This window comes from Somniosus microcephalus, chromosome 26 (genome assembly GCF_052327205.1).
Source record: "Somniosus microcephalus isolate GS21.2 chromosome 26, FLI_Smic_1.0, whole genome shotgun sequence".
Classification (NCBI taxonomy): Eukaryota; Metazoa; Chordata; class Chondrichthyes; order Squaliformes; family Somniosidae; genus Somniosus; species Somniosus microcephalus.
In genome coordinates this window covers 7,570,314-7,585,105 of record NC_141012.1, presented here as the reverse complement: position 1 = coordinate 7,585,105, position 14,792 = coordinate 7,570,314, and the positions used below count along the sequence as shown (strand labels likewise).

The 14,792-nt window shown below is 46.4% G+C and overlaps 1 protein-coding gene across 5 annotated transcripts in view; it reads right to left on the bottom strand.

Moving 5' to 3' along the window:
• Positions 1–14,792, bottom strand: part of kmt2a (lysine (K)-specific methyltransferase 2A) — a 187,196-nt gene that overhangs the window by 63,192 nt on the left and 109,212 nt on the right. For all 5 annotated transcript variants that reach the window (XM_085967740.1, XM_085967741.1, XM_085967744.1 and 2 more), the window contains exons 18-19: positions 13,533–13,606; positions 5,233–5,429 (exon numbers count right to left, since the gene is read on the bottom strand). In XM_085967740.1, the coding sequence (XP_085823866.1) occupies positions 5,233–5,429; positions 13,533–13,606 (271 nt within the window). The remainder of the gene's footprint in view (positions 1–5,232; positions 5,430–13,532; positions 13,607–14,792) is intronic.

The following is a 14,792-nucleotide window of genomic DNA, read 5'->3' as shown; positions in this document are numbered from 1 at the left end:
ACACTGCTGTGCTTGTGGCTGTCTGACAGTTTTTTTTATCACCTCCTCCACCTCAAATGCAGCACACTCCATCTACTAACTCACTTGAAAACTGACGAAACTCACCTAATGAGGACATGCTCACGAACCCAAACTCACAACCCATTGGTTGTGCATCTAACAAGACAGGTAATATGAAAAAGACTGAGTTAAACAGCTAGCATCCTCCCTCTCCCCATCAAAATTTAAAACAGTGAGGGTGAATTCCCACAAGGGATATCCCCCGCGATTCTCTCCATTGGGGATTTCCCGATCGGCTGCCGTAGCTTCAACGGAAAATCCGTAGAAACCATGGAGAAACAGTGTAAACACCTTTTAAGGCATTTCTCTGGAGTTTCCTTGGACCTTCCGCCAAAGTTACAGCGGCCAATCGAGACAATTCCCAAGGAAATGCACGCTCTTTTTGATTTATAAAACTCCTCAACATGCTATTTATTGACAAGGTGGCTAGCCTTTAGCTATAGCTGAGCTGATGCTCTGCAGCTTACGTTCTTCCCAATTCTCTTCACGTCATCACTGTGGGACTAGATATTCTGCCGATTGCCCATTCATGGCCAACAGGTGAAAAATCTAGTCCAACTTTAATGTAACACCATCACTACAGTAAATCAAAGGACTGGCGCACTGCTCGGTAGGAAACCCTAACCTCATCTCATGTACGTCAGAGGTACTGCCTAGCAGCACTGCGGAATCAAACGGACAACTTGAGCACTATGCTCCTCGACTGTTGAACCAGTAACACTTTTGCCGACGTCACCCCACTCCCCTCCTCTCCTGTACTTGCTGACTTATGTTGGGGTAATGTTCCATGGGCACTTCTGGTACCCCACCCAAGTGGCCATTCTTCCTGTTTGAGCCTAGACGGCGAATGTCAGTCAGCTATTTGACCACAGTATGCATCGCAGCCGAGCCATATTATGTTCTCACCTGACATCCTCCGCATTTTCTAGCTGGAGTCACCGGATAGTGATCAGCAGCAGAAACTCTAGCTGATTTTTCCCGTCACTGGCCATCATTGGGGTAGTGAAGCTTACTATTCTGCCCAAATGCTGCCTCTGTGGGTGATGAAACCTGAGATCTCTGGTCTCTAGTGGTTTAGTACCCCACCACAGTGCAAACACCCATTCAGCTAACTTTGCAAGAACACTATTTCTAGGTTTTATCTGCTTTCCAACTTGGGAAAATCCTACTGTCCAACAGACAGGCAAATGAAGAATCTCATCAGGTGGTCTAAAACTCAGGCTGTGCCTGCCTGCTCGGGAACTGTTATTTACATGTTCATTCCAATTCTAATTGCTCCATGGGATGCAGCAATGACTGTACAAAAACAACCTTAACAGAAAGCCCCTATTCACATTAAAATGCTTCAGGCATTAGATTCTGCATTCGTAAAAAGGCATATTTTTGATAACCCCAATATGTGGCACAAACAAGCAAGTCTATAGTTGAAAACGACTGGACGTAACCAAATTAATAAAATAAACTCAAACTCCAATTTCACACTAACATGACACAACCTGCTCATGACACTGTTAACAAGCTCATTTTGGAATGCGGCTTGCTTTAGAAAACATGCGTGGATAAGTAAGAAAAGTTCAAAGAATAAGCAGCTATTAAAAAAGCTCAACTTTTGGGATATTCCACACGATTGGCACAACTCAATTCATAACAAAGGTGGTGCAATGCAAAAGGGGAGCATGCCAAGCCAGGGAGCTGCAGGATGCAAATTCACATCCATTCGGGACAGCTTCATGAGACTGCGCTCCCAGCAGGAGTCTCACAAGACGATTACTCATATCAGAAAAACACTGGCATGCGCCCCACAATTTCCTGATATGGCTTTCCGCCAACAGCGTGAACTCGGATAATTACCCCTTATAAAGTACGACCTTTCCCTGTGGGATGGGGAGGGGAGGGAACAATAAAAGAGAGAAGAAAAACTGATGAGCGAGCCACCCTGGTACACTCTCCTGTACCTTCAAGCAGCTCATCATAATAGGCAGCAAACTCAGGGAAGTTTGCTATTAACATTATTCAGAATGCTGTCCAGCCTGCAACATACAAGCTGCACATTGGGTCTTAGCTGGGCCACTGCAGACTGTATCTGTCTTGCACACATGTAGCTGACACTGTGTAGCTGACATTGTTCTTCTTGAAAAGGAACAGCTGCGGGAAATCTTACGAACAAGAGAAATACTGATACTAAACTAAAAATAATAGAAGTATGTTTTGTTTCCCTTAAAAAGAGGCGAGATAGAAATTTTTTTAAACACACAGTGACAAATGAATATTCAGCTTTTTGTTTGTGAGAATATATTTTATGAATGTGCAATCCCAGAACAAAGCTGGGAGTGAATCTTGTGAATTCAAGCCGGTGCGGGTCGTGGGGGGCTCAGTGGGCGTCAGGAGATTTTCCATTCCATCATTTTAATGACCAAATAACCTGTGGGTCATCCTGATCCCTGTGTAAATTGTGAAATATTCCCCAAGATTTCTACAGAAACTTTGTCAATATACTACTTGATTTGAATCTTGCCTACAATTGTGTTTGTAGAAACCAACTGTAACACAACATATGCAAATTTAATTCTGTAATTTGCACATATATCCAGGTGCTTAAGACCATGTTTAGTTTAATTTGAAAATGATACATCAACCCATTGGTAATGGAAAGAAATGTTATCTATCTGCTCTGGTGATGCCACCGTCCACATCAAAGTGTCCTCCTTTTTCCTCAGTCGAGGATTCTGCTTCATCATGGTGTATAGGATCCTTGACCAAGTCTGGTACATTGCCCTCACTCCTTCTCCTCCCTCTCAGAGCCCTGATAGGGTCTCCCTTGTCCTCGCCTTCCACACCGGCAGCACGGTGGCATAGTGGTTAGCACTGTTGCCTCACAGCGCCAGGGACCCGGGTTCGAATCCGGCCTCGGGCGACTGTCTGTGTGGAGTTTGCACATTCTCCCCGTGTTTGCGTGGGTTTTCTCCGGGTGCTCCGGTTTCCTCCCACAGTCCAAAGATGTGCAGGTTAGGTTGATTGGCTATGATAAATTGACCCTTAATGTTGGGGGGATTAAATACGTGGGGTTACGGTGATAGGGTGGGATATGTGTTGGTGTAGGGGTTACGGGGATTGGGTGGGATATGTGTCGGTGCAGGCTCGATGGGCTGAAATGGCCTCTATCTGCACTGTGGGGTTTCTGTGATTCTGTGATTCCACCAACCTCCGCATTCTGCCATCTCTAGCATGATTTAACTACCAAAAGTATCTTCCCCTCCACTCGCAGCATTCCGAAGGGACCGTTCCTTCACCCGTGCTCACTGACCTACATTGGATCCTGGTCCAACGCCTCAATTTTAAAATTCTCATCCTTATTTTCAAATCCCTATCTCTGTAACCTCCTCCAACACTACAACCCTCCCAGATCTCTGCGCTCCTCTAATTCTGGCCTCTTGCGCATCCCCGATTTTCATCGCTCCACCATTGGCGGCTGTGCCTTCAGCTGCCTGGGCCCCAAGCTCTGGAATTTCTTCCCTAAACCTCTCTGCCTCTCGCTCCTCCTTTAAGATACTCCTTAAAATTTTTGACCCAGGTTTTAGTCACTTGTCGTAGTGTCTACTTATATGGCTCGGTGCCAAATTTTGTTTGGTAACGTTCCTGTGAAGCTTTACCTTAAAGGCGCTATATAAATGCAAATTATAATTGTAGTAGTATGACAGTGGTTCACTCTTCCCATTACCCTACCACCTGGTCTCCTTCCCCTGGCACTTTCTCCACACCACTGTCCGGGGCCCAAAACACTGCTTCCAGGTGAGACAGCAATTTGTGTGTACCTCCTCCAACCTGGTATACTGTACTCGCTGCTCACATCTGTTTCCTCTACATTAGGGAGACTAAGCACAAGTTAGGTGATCGCTTTGCTGAACACATCCTTTCTGTCTGTAAGGGTGACCCTGAGCTCATTGTCACTTGCCATTTCAATTCTCCCTCCTAATTCCACTCTGATATCTGTCTTTGCTCCAGTGAGTTCAACGGAAGTTCGAGGAACAGCACCTCACCTTTCTATTAAGCACTTTGCAGCCCTCTGGCCTTTTATTAACTTTAACAACATCAAGTTCAATTATACGTCCCATTTTCTCTCTGGCAGCAAGTGCTGACAATTTAGGATGGGTTTGTCAGTGTTGCGGGGGATGGGGGGAGGGAGGGGAAGGAATGGGTTGCTGCTAGGCGCGGGGAAACACCCCCATTAGAAAACTGATCTGCTTTTTTCTTCCAATGGACCCTTGGGCCACTGGAGCCTGCTCCACTTTGCCAGTTTTTCGTGCTTCCCATTCTACTTACCTGTCCCTCGCTTAGCTATCCCCCTTTAGCCGTTCACACGCTCTCTTTGTTTATTTCTTTTATCCATTATGCCTCCTTTGCCTCATGCAAATATTACTTCTGTTATTTAACCATCTCCTGTTCTCCACCTAAGCACTTTACAGCTCATTCTATTTCTTTTCCTGCATGTGTGATCATTGTGTTTTCGGTCCTTTCCCCTTGTTCTGTTCCTTTTTAAACGTTATTTAAGTGTAATATCTTTCAGTTCCGAAGAAGGGTCATTACCCGAAACATTGACGTTTATTTTCTCCAGATTCTGCCTGACCTGTTGAATGTTTCTGTTTTTATCCAGATTTCCAGCATCTGTTGTATTTTGCTTTCTGACCTGGAAATGTCTGATCCTGACATTAGGTGCCGGAGTTAGAAAGTATTCCATTGTCCAGCACGAAGATCCCTGAACAACCACACTAACTGAGCCACTGGTTGACAACTACAATTAAACTGAGGCCCTGTCTGTCCTCTCAAGTGGACGTTAAGAGATTCCATGGTACTATTTTGAAGGAGAGCAGGGGAGTTTTGCCCAGTCTCCTGGGCCAATAGTTATCCCTCAACCAGCATTGCTGAAACAGATTATCTGGTCATTATCACGTTGCTGTGTGTGGGAGCTTGCTGTGCACAAATTGAGTACAAAAATCATAGGCACAGGAGTAGACTATTCAGCCCCTTGAGCCTGTTCTGCCATTCAATAAGATCGTGGTTGATCTGTACTTCAACTCCATTTACCCATTTTTTTTCCATATCCCTCGATTCCCTTATCACGCAAAGACACAAAAAAATCAAATAGTGTCATTATGTTTAATATTTTGGTCATACCTGCTGTTATTGCAAGGGGTGGTGGAGGCAGAGGCACTGGCGAATCAGGATCTCCAAGTCCTTTTGGCTGCGGCGCGGGTATGATCTTCTTGGTGAGTGCTGGCTGTTCGGTGCGAGTGCTGTCATCCCGCTCTTGCCACTGAGCATAGTTGTGATCTGATGATGGTGGCAACACAGCATTGGGCAGCATTCCGCTACTGCAGTACAACAGGATACTTGGTAAGTATTTTAAGCAGATTTGTTCCACTGAACTCAGATCAGATGAAACAATTTCTTCCATGTATGTGAAGCCATTTGGCCGGGACACTAAGACAAGTGCATAGTATCCAGCTGGGAAGGTCGGGCAGCCCAACCACAAACCACTGACAATGGCAGAGAATCATCTCCAGATTAGAAACCAGAGAATCTCCGGGGAGAATAAATAAATTGAGCATAGTCTATGATAATGCAAACTGGACAGGGCTTGTCCCATTCCTGCATTTTTTTCTCCCTTTTCTGGACAATTTCCTTCACTTCACAGCACCGCTCAAGGTGTTGGCTCGCTGCTCTCTGCTATAGCTCCACTGACACCGACAGCCCTCCAGTGCACCACTCCACTGGCCAGGATTCATGCACGAGCCTAAAGTGAGGGTCAAAAGGCTGTTTGGGCATCACAGCCAAGCCCGCTCCTGTCCTCAGCAGATGTCTGCACACACGCACTTCCAGCAGGAGCAGGCACCCGGGGTAATTTCCCCCTCCCCAGCACAGTGGTTCTGAGCCCCTAATGCTCCCCAGCCGGGATGAGCTAACGCCACACAGACCACAGCTTGAAGCAGGGATCATCGTGGTGCACATGATTCAACTACTCACTGTAAAATTGGTACAGACTTTGGCCTAGAAATTCACTATAGCCCCGTTTGGGGCGCCAGCCTCGCCAGGGCGCTAAAAGTAGTGCCCCGGAAGCAGTCGTGGCCGCCCGCCGGAAATTCAGTTTGCGTGCCCCAGAGGGAAGCACGGCGCTACTGGAGGCGCCCCGCATCCCTCTTGGGGCACTGCAGCTGAATATCACTGCGCAACGTGCCGCAGTGCCACACGCTGCGGCACGGTGCGCTGCGGTACTGCAGGCCTTCCTCCCCTTCTTAAAGGGGAGGGGCCTTGTGCAGCGCGATCGAGGATCGCGAGTGCCAACAAAAGAGCCCGGCACCAAGGAGAAGTGCCGGGCTCTTGGAACGCTGTCGACACTCCGCTGGGGGTGCTCAGGAGGCCGGGGACAGCAGCGCGGAGAGATGCTGGCAGGCGGCCGGCAAAAAAAATGCCCGCCCTTCACCTCTCCTTTAATTAGCGCCTCTACCGCCGCAGGTAGGCCCCCCGGAACCGGTCGCAAATAGCGCGCGGCGTTAAAGCAGGGGGCGCAACTAAATATTGCGATTGGAGCGTTAGCGGGGCGCTGCGCACACCGATGACGTGATCGGTAGCGGCGCAGCACTAACGGCTAGCGCCGCCATTAGCGTCCCGCTGAATTTAGCGGGAGGCGTGGCCAGTGGCTTCCGACCCACTTAGCGCCCTCTTAAGGCGCTAACGGGTGGCGCAGCCCACTGAATTTCTAGGCCTAAGTGTTTACACATAACAATCTGGGGGTCATCTTTTTAGGAAGTAACCAACAGCAGTCCTGGGGCGGGAATGTGGCAGGAGATAGATTTGAAATTGGGAGAAGATGCTGCGACAAGAATTAAGCACGTACTGTAGTATGGTTTTGGTTTCTTTCTCTCTGTCCAGGTACACACAGGATTGAAAACCAGGTTCCCTCACAGAAAGGTCCAACTTATGTTTATACATTACCAGACGTTATTGTCCGGGTCAAGTATCTGAGTTAGGGGCCAAATCATTCAATTCAAATAAAAGCACGCTGTAGGTTTTGTTTACATAAGTGTTTTGATTGGCAGCTCTCAGTCATTTTTTTTTTAAGTGCCTCGCAGCCTCTTTTGTAAAATACAAAAAGTCTTTCTAAAGCCTTCAGAGAGATAGAGGAGAAGATAGGCCAAAGACACTGGGCGATCAAAAGAACCACCATACAAGGATAATATGCACAGTACAGTTTAGTGCGTGGAACAGAAGCGGCTGTGCATTATTTAAAACTACCTCGAGGGGAGGTAGCTAAGCTTCTAGCTATTGTAAAATCTACAGCGCATCATTGCTTCTGTTCACTTATCCAATTATGGTTTAATACATCGGTTTGACAATTGAAGCCTAAGCCACAGTCTAGTGTTTATTCCACTGCCTTCCAAAGGCAAGGAAGATCATGTGAGAACATGTGATATAACGTAAACTAAAATACAGTAATCAGGGGTTTCTGCTTCATCACTGGACATGCCCTAAATTTTCTAGATATTCAACAGATAAAGGCACACTGCAGTCCAGAGGGAGCAAGGGCACAACTAAATAATGGCTGGTGATATTGAACTGAGACACTGACCCGAGAAAAATATCAATAGTCAAGACACAAAAAAAGTGACAGATGCTAAAGAAATTAGACCAACTTATACAAGCTGTTTTTCTAGTTACTGTTCACTACTAACACAATGGGGATATTGCATACTGCAGCGTATTGATACAATATTTTAGAATGTAGTGATATCAACAGCCAAGTGTTCTAGTACTGACCCGCTCTGACAACTCTCATTCACATTTACAATGGTGATAAAGAGCAGCACTGCATCGAGCAACGTCATTCTTAAAAAATGCAGTTTTAAAAAAAGCATTTTCTAACACTAAACAAGTTAAGAGATCAACAGAAACCCAAGTATTCAGAGAAATAGCCTGGCAAAAACCCTTTCACTCCCCTAAAATTAATTCAGCAAAGGTAACTAGTTATACTTTTCAATACATTAGTGAAATAGAGCTTGAAGCTTTGTCGTGGTATTCTATATCTGCCAGTGTCTATGAGTAAGATTCAAATCTGCATTCCTGACTCCAATTCAAATTCAGATCTGCATTCCTGCCCGTGTCCAGTTGAGATGCCAATCTCCATTTCTGTGCCATATTGGGATTCAGAAATGCATTCCTGTCTGAATGAAATTCCAATCTCCATTCCTGTTCCTGTCCCTGACTGCGCTACCAGTTTCCATTTCTGTCCCATATTAAGAAACAAACATGAATTCCTGCCCTTGACTGAGATTTAAATTTCCATCCAGTCTCTGTCCCTGATTAAGACCCAAATATGCACCTGTCCCTGATTGATATACATCTCCATTCTAGTTCCTGATTACATAGTATATACAGCACAGAAACAGGCCATTCAGCCCAACTAGACTGTGCCTAGCTTTGTATCACTAGCAAACTTGGATAGCTGAGGCCCAAGCACTGATCCTTGTGGCACCCCACTAGTTACAGCCTGCCAATCTGAAAATGACCCGTTTATCCCTACTCTTTTTTCTGTCCATTAACCAATCCTCAATCCATGATAATATATTACCCCCAATCCCATGAGCCCTTACCTTGCGTAGCAACCTTTTCATAGAATCATAGAATGATTACAGCACAGGAGGCCATTCGGCCTGTCGAGCCTGTGCCAGCTCTCTGCAAAAGCATTTCAGCTAGTCCCACTCCCCCACCCTTTCTCCGTAGCCCTGGAAATGTTTTTTCCTTTAAGTACTTATCCAATTCCCTGCTGAAAGCCACGATTGAATCTGCCTCCACCATCCTTTCAGGCAGTGCATTTCAGATCCTAACCACTCGCTGCATAAAAAAGTTTTTCCTTATGTTGCCTTTGGTTCTTGTGCCAATCACCTTAGATCTGTGTCCTCTGGTTCTTGAACATTCCGCCATAGGGAACAGTTTCTCTCTCTCTACTCTGTCCAGACCCCTCATGATTTTGAACACCTCTATCAAATCTCCTCTCAACCTTCTCTGCTCTAAGGAGAACAACCCCAGCTTCTCTAATCTATCCATGTAACTGAAGTCCCTCATCCCTGGAACCATTCTTGTAAATCTTTTCTGCACCCTCTCTAAGGCCTTCACATCCTTCCTAAAGTGCGGTGCCCAGAATTGGACACAATACTCCAGTTGAGGCCAGACCAGTGTTTTATAAAGGTTCATCATAATTTCCTTGCTTTTGTACTCTATACCTCTATTTATGAAGCCCAGGATCCGATATGCTTTTTTAACCGCTTTCTCAACCTGCCCTGCCACCTTCAATGATTTGTGCACATATACCCCCAAGTCTCTCTGTTCATGCACCCCCTTTAGGATTGTACCCTTTAGTTTATATTGCCTCTCTTCATTCTTCCTACCAAAATGCATCACTTCACACTTTTCTGCGTTAAATTTCATCTGCCACTTGTCTGTCCTCCTCATGGTTCACTATACTTCCAAGTTTTGTGTCATCTGCAAATTTTGAAATTGTGCCCTGTACACCGAAGTGTAAGCCATTAATATATATCAAGAAAAGCAGTGGTCTCAGTACCGACCCCTGGGGAACCTCACTGTGTACCTTCCTCCAGTCCGAGAAACAACCATGCAGCACTACTCTCTGTTTCCTGTCACTTAGCCAATTTCGTATCCGTGCTGCCACTGTCCCTTTTATTCCATGGGCTTCAACTTTGCTGGCAGGCCTATTATGTGGCACTTTATCAAACACCTTTTGGAAGTCCATGTACACCACATCAACCGCATTGCCCTCATCAACCCTCTGTTACCTCATCAAAAAACTCAATCAAGTTAGTTAAACACGATTTACCTTTAACAAATCCGTGCTGGCTTTCCTTAATTAATCCACATGTGCCCAAGTGACTGTTAATTTTGTCCCTGATAATCGTTTTTAAAAGCATCCCCACTACCGAGGTTAAACTGGCTAGCCTATAGTTGCTGGGTTTATCCTTACACCCTTTTTGAACAAGAGTGTAAAATTTGCGGTTCTCCAGTCCTCTGGCAGCACACCGTATCCAAAGAGGATTGGAAGATTATGGCTAGTAACTCTGCAATTTCCAACTTCCTAGGATGCATCCCATCTGGTCCTGGTGACGTATCTACTTTAAGTACAGCCAGCCTTTCTAGTACCTCCTCCTTATCATTTTTTATCTCATCCAGTCTCTCAACTACCTCCTCTTTCACTATGACTTTGGCAGCATCATCTTGCTAAAGACAGATGCAAAGTAGTCATTTAGTACCTCAGCCATGCCCTCTGCCTCCATGCATAGGTCTCCATTTTGGTCCCTAATCGGCCCCACCCCTCATCTTACTATCCGTTTACTATTTTTATATGCCTATCGAAGACTTTTGGATTCTCTCTTATGTTAGCTGCCAATCTATTCTCATACTCTCTCTTTGCCCCTCTTATTTCCTTTTTCACTTCCCCTCTGAACTTTCTATATTCAGCCTGGTTCTCGCTTTTATTCTCAACCTGACATACGCCCCCTTTTTCTGCTTCATCTTACTCTAGATCTCTGGCTTTGGTTGCCCTACGTTTCCCCCTCAGGAATGTACCTCGACTGTATCCGAACCATCTCCTCTTTAAAGGCAGCCGATTGTTTAATTACAGTTTTGCCTGCCAATCTTTGATTCCAATTTACCCGGACCAGATCCATTCTCAATCCACTGAAATTGGCCTTCCTCCAATTAAGTATTTTTACTCTAGATTGCTCCCTGTCCTTTTCCATAGCTAATCTAAACCTTGATACTGTGATCGCTATTCCCTAAATGTTCCCCTACTGACACTTGCTCTACTTGACCCACCTCATTCCCAGAACCAGATCCAGCAATGCCTCCTTCCTCGTTGGGCCGGAAACATACTGATCAAGAAAGTTCTCCTGAACATTCTTCAGAAATTCATCTCCATCTCTGCCCTTTACACTACAGGTAGACTACCCTTTATCCGAACTTCCGAAAACCGAAACCCTCTAAAAACCAAAGGTTTTTTCGGTCAGCGTAAGTCGTGCGCACGACCCCCCGCGGACCCCCCCCCCGCTGACCCCGACCCCCGTGACTTACGCTGAGCAGAGGGTCAGCGTAAGTCGTGCGCACGACCCCCCGCCGACCCCCCCCCCCCCGCGGACCCCCGCCGACTTACGCTGAGCAGAGGCTCGAAAGCAACGAGAGCTCTGAGCCCATGGCGGTGCCGGCCCCTGTTCCGACCGAGCACGACGACCTGTTGGTGGAAATGCGGAACTTCATTGCATTCCAGGCTAGCAGCGACGGACAAGCCACGACTGCGGACCCCCCCCCCCGCGGACCCCGACCCCCGCGGACCCCACCCCCCTCCCGAAATTTTCCGAAAACCGAAACACTGCTGGTCCCGAGGTTTTCGGATAAAGGATAGTCTACCTGTATTACTATCCCAGTCTATATAGGATAGTTGAAGTCCCCCATTATCACTACTCTATAGTTCTTGCACCTCTCTGTAATTTCCCTGCAAATTTGCTCCTCTATATCCTTCCCACTAGTTGGCAGCCTATAGAATACACCTAGTAGTGTAATGGCACCTCTATGGTTTCTTAACTCTAACCAAATAGATTCTGTCCTTGTTCTGATGAAGGGTCATCGACCTGAAACGTTAACTCTGTTTCTCTCGTCACAGATGCTGCCTGACCTGCTGAGTATTTCCAGCATTTTCTGTTTTTATTTCAGATTCTGTCCTTGACCCCTCCAGGACATCCTCTCTCTCCCCAGAACTGTAATATTCTTCTTAATCAATACAGCTCCCCACCTCCTTTCTTTCGTTCCCTCTCTTTCCTGAACACCTTATATCCAGGAATATTTAGTACCCAATCCTGCCCTTTTTTGAGCCAGGTCTCCATTATCGCCACAACATCCTATTCCCATGTTTCTATTTGCGCCTGCAGCTCATCAACCTTATTTACCACACTACATGCATCCACGCTAATGCACTGTAAACCTATTGTAGACCTTCTTGTATTCTCTCTTAGTCTGACCCCACCGAATACCATACTACAGGAAACTTTGGTTTATCCGGAGGTTAATGCTCGAGCCACCGGCAAAATTCAGGAGTCGGTTCAGTAAGTTTTTTTTCTTTTCGTTGCTTTTTTTTCACCAGTCAGGCTCTGCAAGGTCTAGCTAAAGCTGTTGCTTAGCTACAGAGACGCTTGCAAGCTACGGCCGACTGTTTAGAAGCTGTTGCTACAGGGTTTGTTGCTAGATACGGAGCTCAAAAGCTTCTGTATGTTTTAACATTAGCGCTGGTTTGTCCGGCAGTTTTGATGGGACGGCAACAGCTCGGTCCCGTCAGTGCCGGATATCACAAAGTATCCTGTAATTCTTACTCTAGTGCTATCTGTCTCTCCCAATCCTTGGTGCACCTTGTTTCTCCTTTCTAATGCTACATCCTGGTGTCCATCCCCCATCCAAATTAGTTTAAACCCTCCCAACAGCACTAGCAAATCTCCCTTTAAGGCCATTAGTCCCAGCTCTGTTGAGGTGCAACCCATCCGGCCTATGCAGGTCCCACCTCCCCCAGAACCGGTCCCAATAGCCCAGGAATCTAAAGCCTTCCCTCCTGCACCATCTCTCCAGCCATGCATTCATCTGCTCTATCCTCCTATTTCTATACTCACTAGCTCGTGTCACCGGGAGTAATCCAGAGATTACTACCCCTGAGGTCCTGCTTTTTAATAACTTTCCTAGCTCCCTAAAATTTGCCTGCAGGACCTCTTTCTACCTATGTCGTTGATACCGATATGGACCTCAACCTCTGGCTGTTCACCCTCCCCCCTCAGAATTTTCTGCAGCCGCTCAGTGACATCCTTGACCCTGGCACCAGGGAGGCAATATACCATCCTGGAATCAAGTCTACGGCCACAGAAACACCTGCCTGTTCCCCTAACTAATCAACTCTCCTATCACTATTGCTCTCCCACTCTTCCTCCTCCCCCCCTGTACAGCTGAGCCACCCGTAGTGCCGTGGACTTGGCTCTGGATGTGCTCCCCAGAGGAACCATTGACCTCACTGGTATTCAGCTGAATACTGGTTAGAGAGCGAGATGCACTCAGGGGACTCCTACACTACCAGCCTGGCCCTCCTTGTCTGTCTGACAGTCACCCATTCCCTCTCTGAGAGCACCTTATCGAATGCCTTTTGGAAATCTACATCCACTGGTTCTCTTTTATCTATCCTGCTAGTTACATCCTCAAAAAACTCTCTAATAAATTTGTTAAACACGATTTCCCTTTCATAAAACCATGTTGACTCAGCCTCTAAACACACAAATAATGAAAACTACAACATTTTGGTTCAGGATAAGTTCGTAGCTTCAAACCTCTTTGTCACAGTTCTAAGTAAAACCAAATTCAATACTGCTTACAATACTCACTTTGGGGTGACTTTGTTGGGCTCCCAGAACTTGGACTCCTTCACACTAAACCATGGGAAGAATCGCTCCATTTGCTACAGAAGAAATAAACACAAGTACTGTTAGATGGAAGGCTGTCCAGCAGCTCAACTCGTGGTGAAGTGTCAGATTTACGTGAAGATATGTGATCCTCTTCATTATTGCCCCCATCCCATTTTTCTCCCTGTTTGTCCAGCAGATCATGCAATCAACGGAGCATGCAAATGGCCTGCTCTCAGGAACCAAGACAAAACAGAAAAATGCTGGAAACACTCAGCGGGTCAGGTGAAAAAAGGTAAAAAGTTAGCCTGTTAGGTATGTAACTCTTTGTCATAACTCTTGAAAGAGGAACTAAGTTCCGTGGGGGAAGAGCAAGCTGAAACGATCAGTGTACTGCGACAGTCCTGTCTGTGGATCTTAGGGAGGAGGTCGAAGTGAGCTGTGAGGGGTAGGTGCCAATATACCTGAAACGTTAACTTTTTCCTTTATCAACAGATGCTACATGGCCTGCTGAGTGTTTGCAGCACTTTTTCTGTTTTTGTTTCACATTTCCAGCATCTGCTGTGCTTTGTTTTTTACTATTATCTGGAGTGGGACTTCAACCCACGAGCTTCTGACTCAGAGGCGAGTGTGCTACCAACTGAGCTACAGCTGACACAACTGAGAAGCCATGGCTGGGCATGCTCTAGCTATGGTTGGATAGGTGAAAGTGGAACAAGTGAGGGCAGTCCCACTGAGCCGGACAACAGTGTGGTCGACCATGTCAAAGACTGCCGGCAGGTCGAGGAGCACGAGGAGGAAAAATGCACCACCGTCAGTCGCAGGGGATGGCAATTGTGACTTTAATTAGGGCCAGTTCAGTGCTGTGGCAGGGGCAGAAACCTGATTGAAAAGATTCAAACATCAAGTTGCGGGAAAGATGGGTACGGATTTCAGAAAAGTCAACTTTGGAGTTTGGAGAGGAAAGGGAGGTTGGAGATGGGGAGGTAGTTTGTAAAGACAGAGGGGGTCGAGGGTGGGGTTTTTTGAGGAGGGGGTGGTGATGGTGGTTTCCAGTGGGGAAGGTGGGAAGCAGAAGAGGCAGCTAAGCAGATAGTTTCAATCTTGGTGACAAAAAGGTCCAGTAGCATCTCGCACTTGTTATTGGTGAGGGGGCTGGAAAGAGAGGTTAAGGAGACGCTGAGAAAAGAAGCCGCAGGTTATCTTCGCTCGCCGGAATGATCCAAGACAGTCTAATCCCTT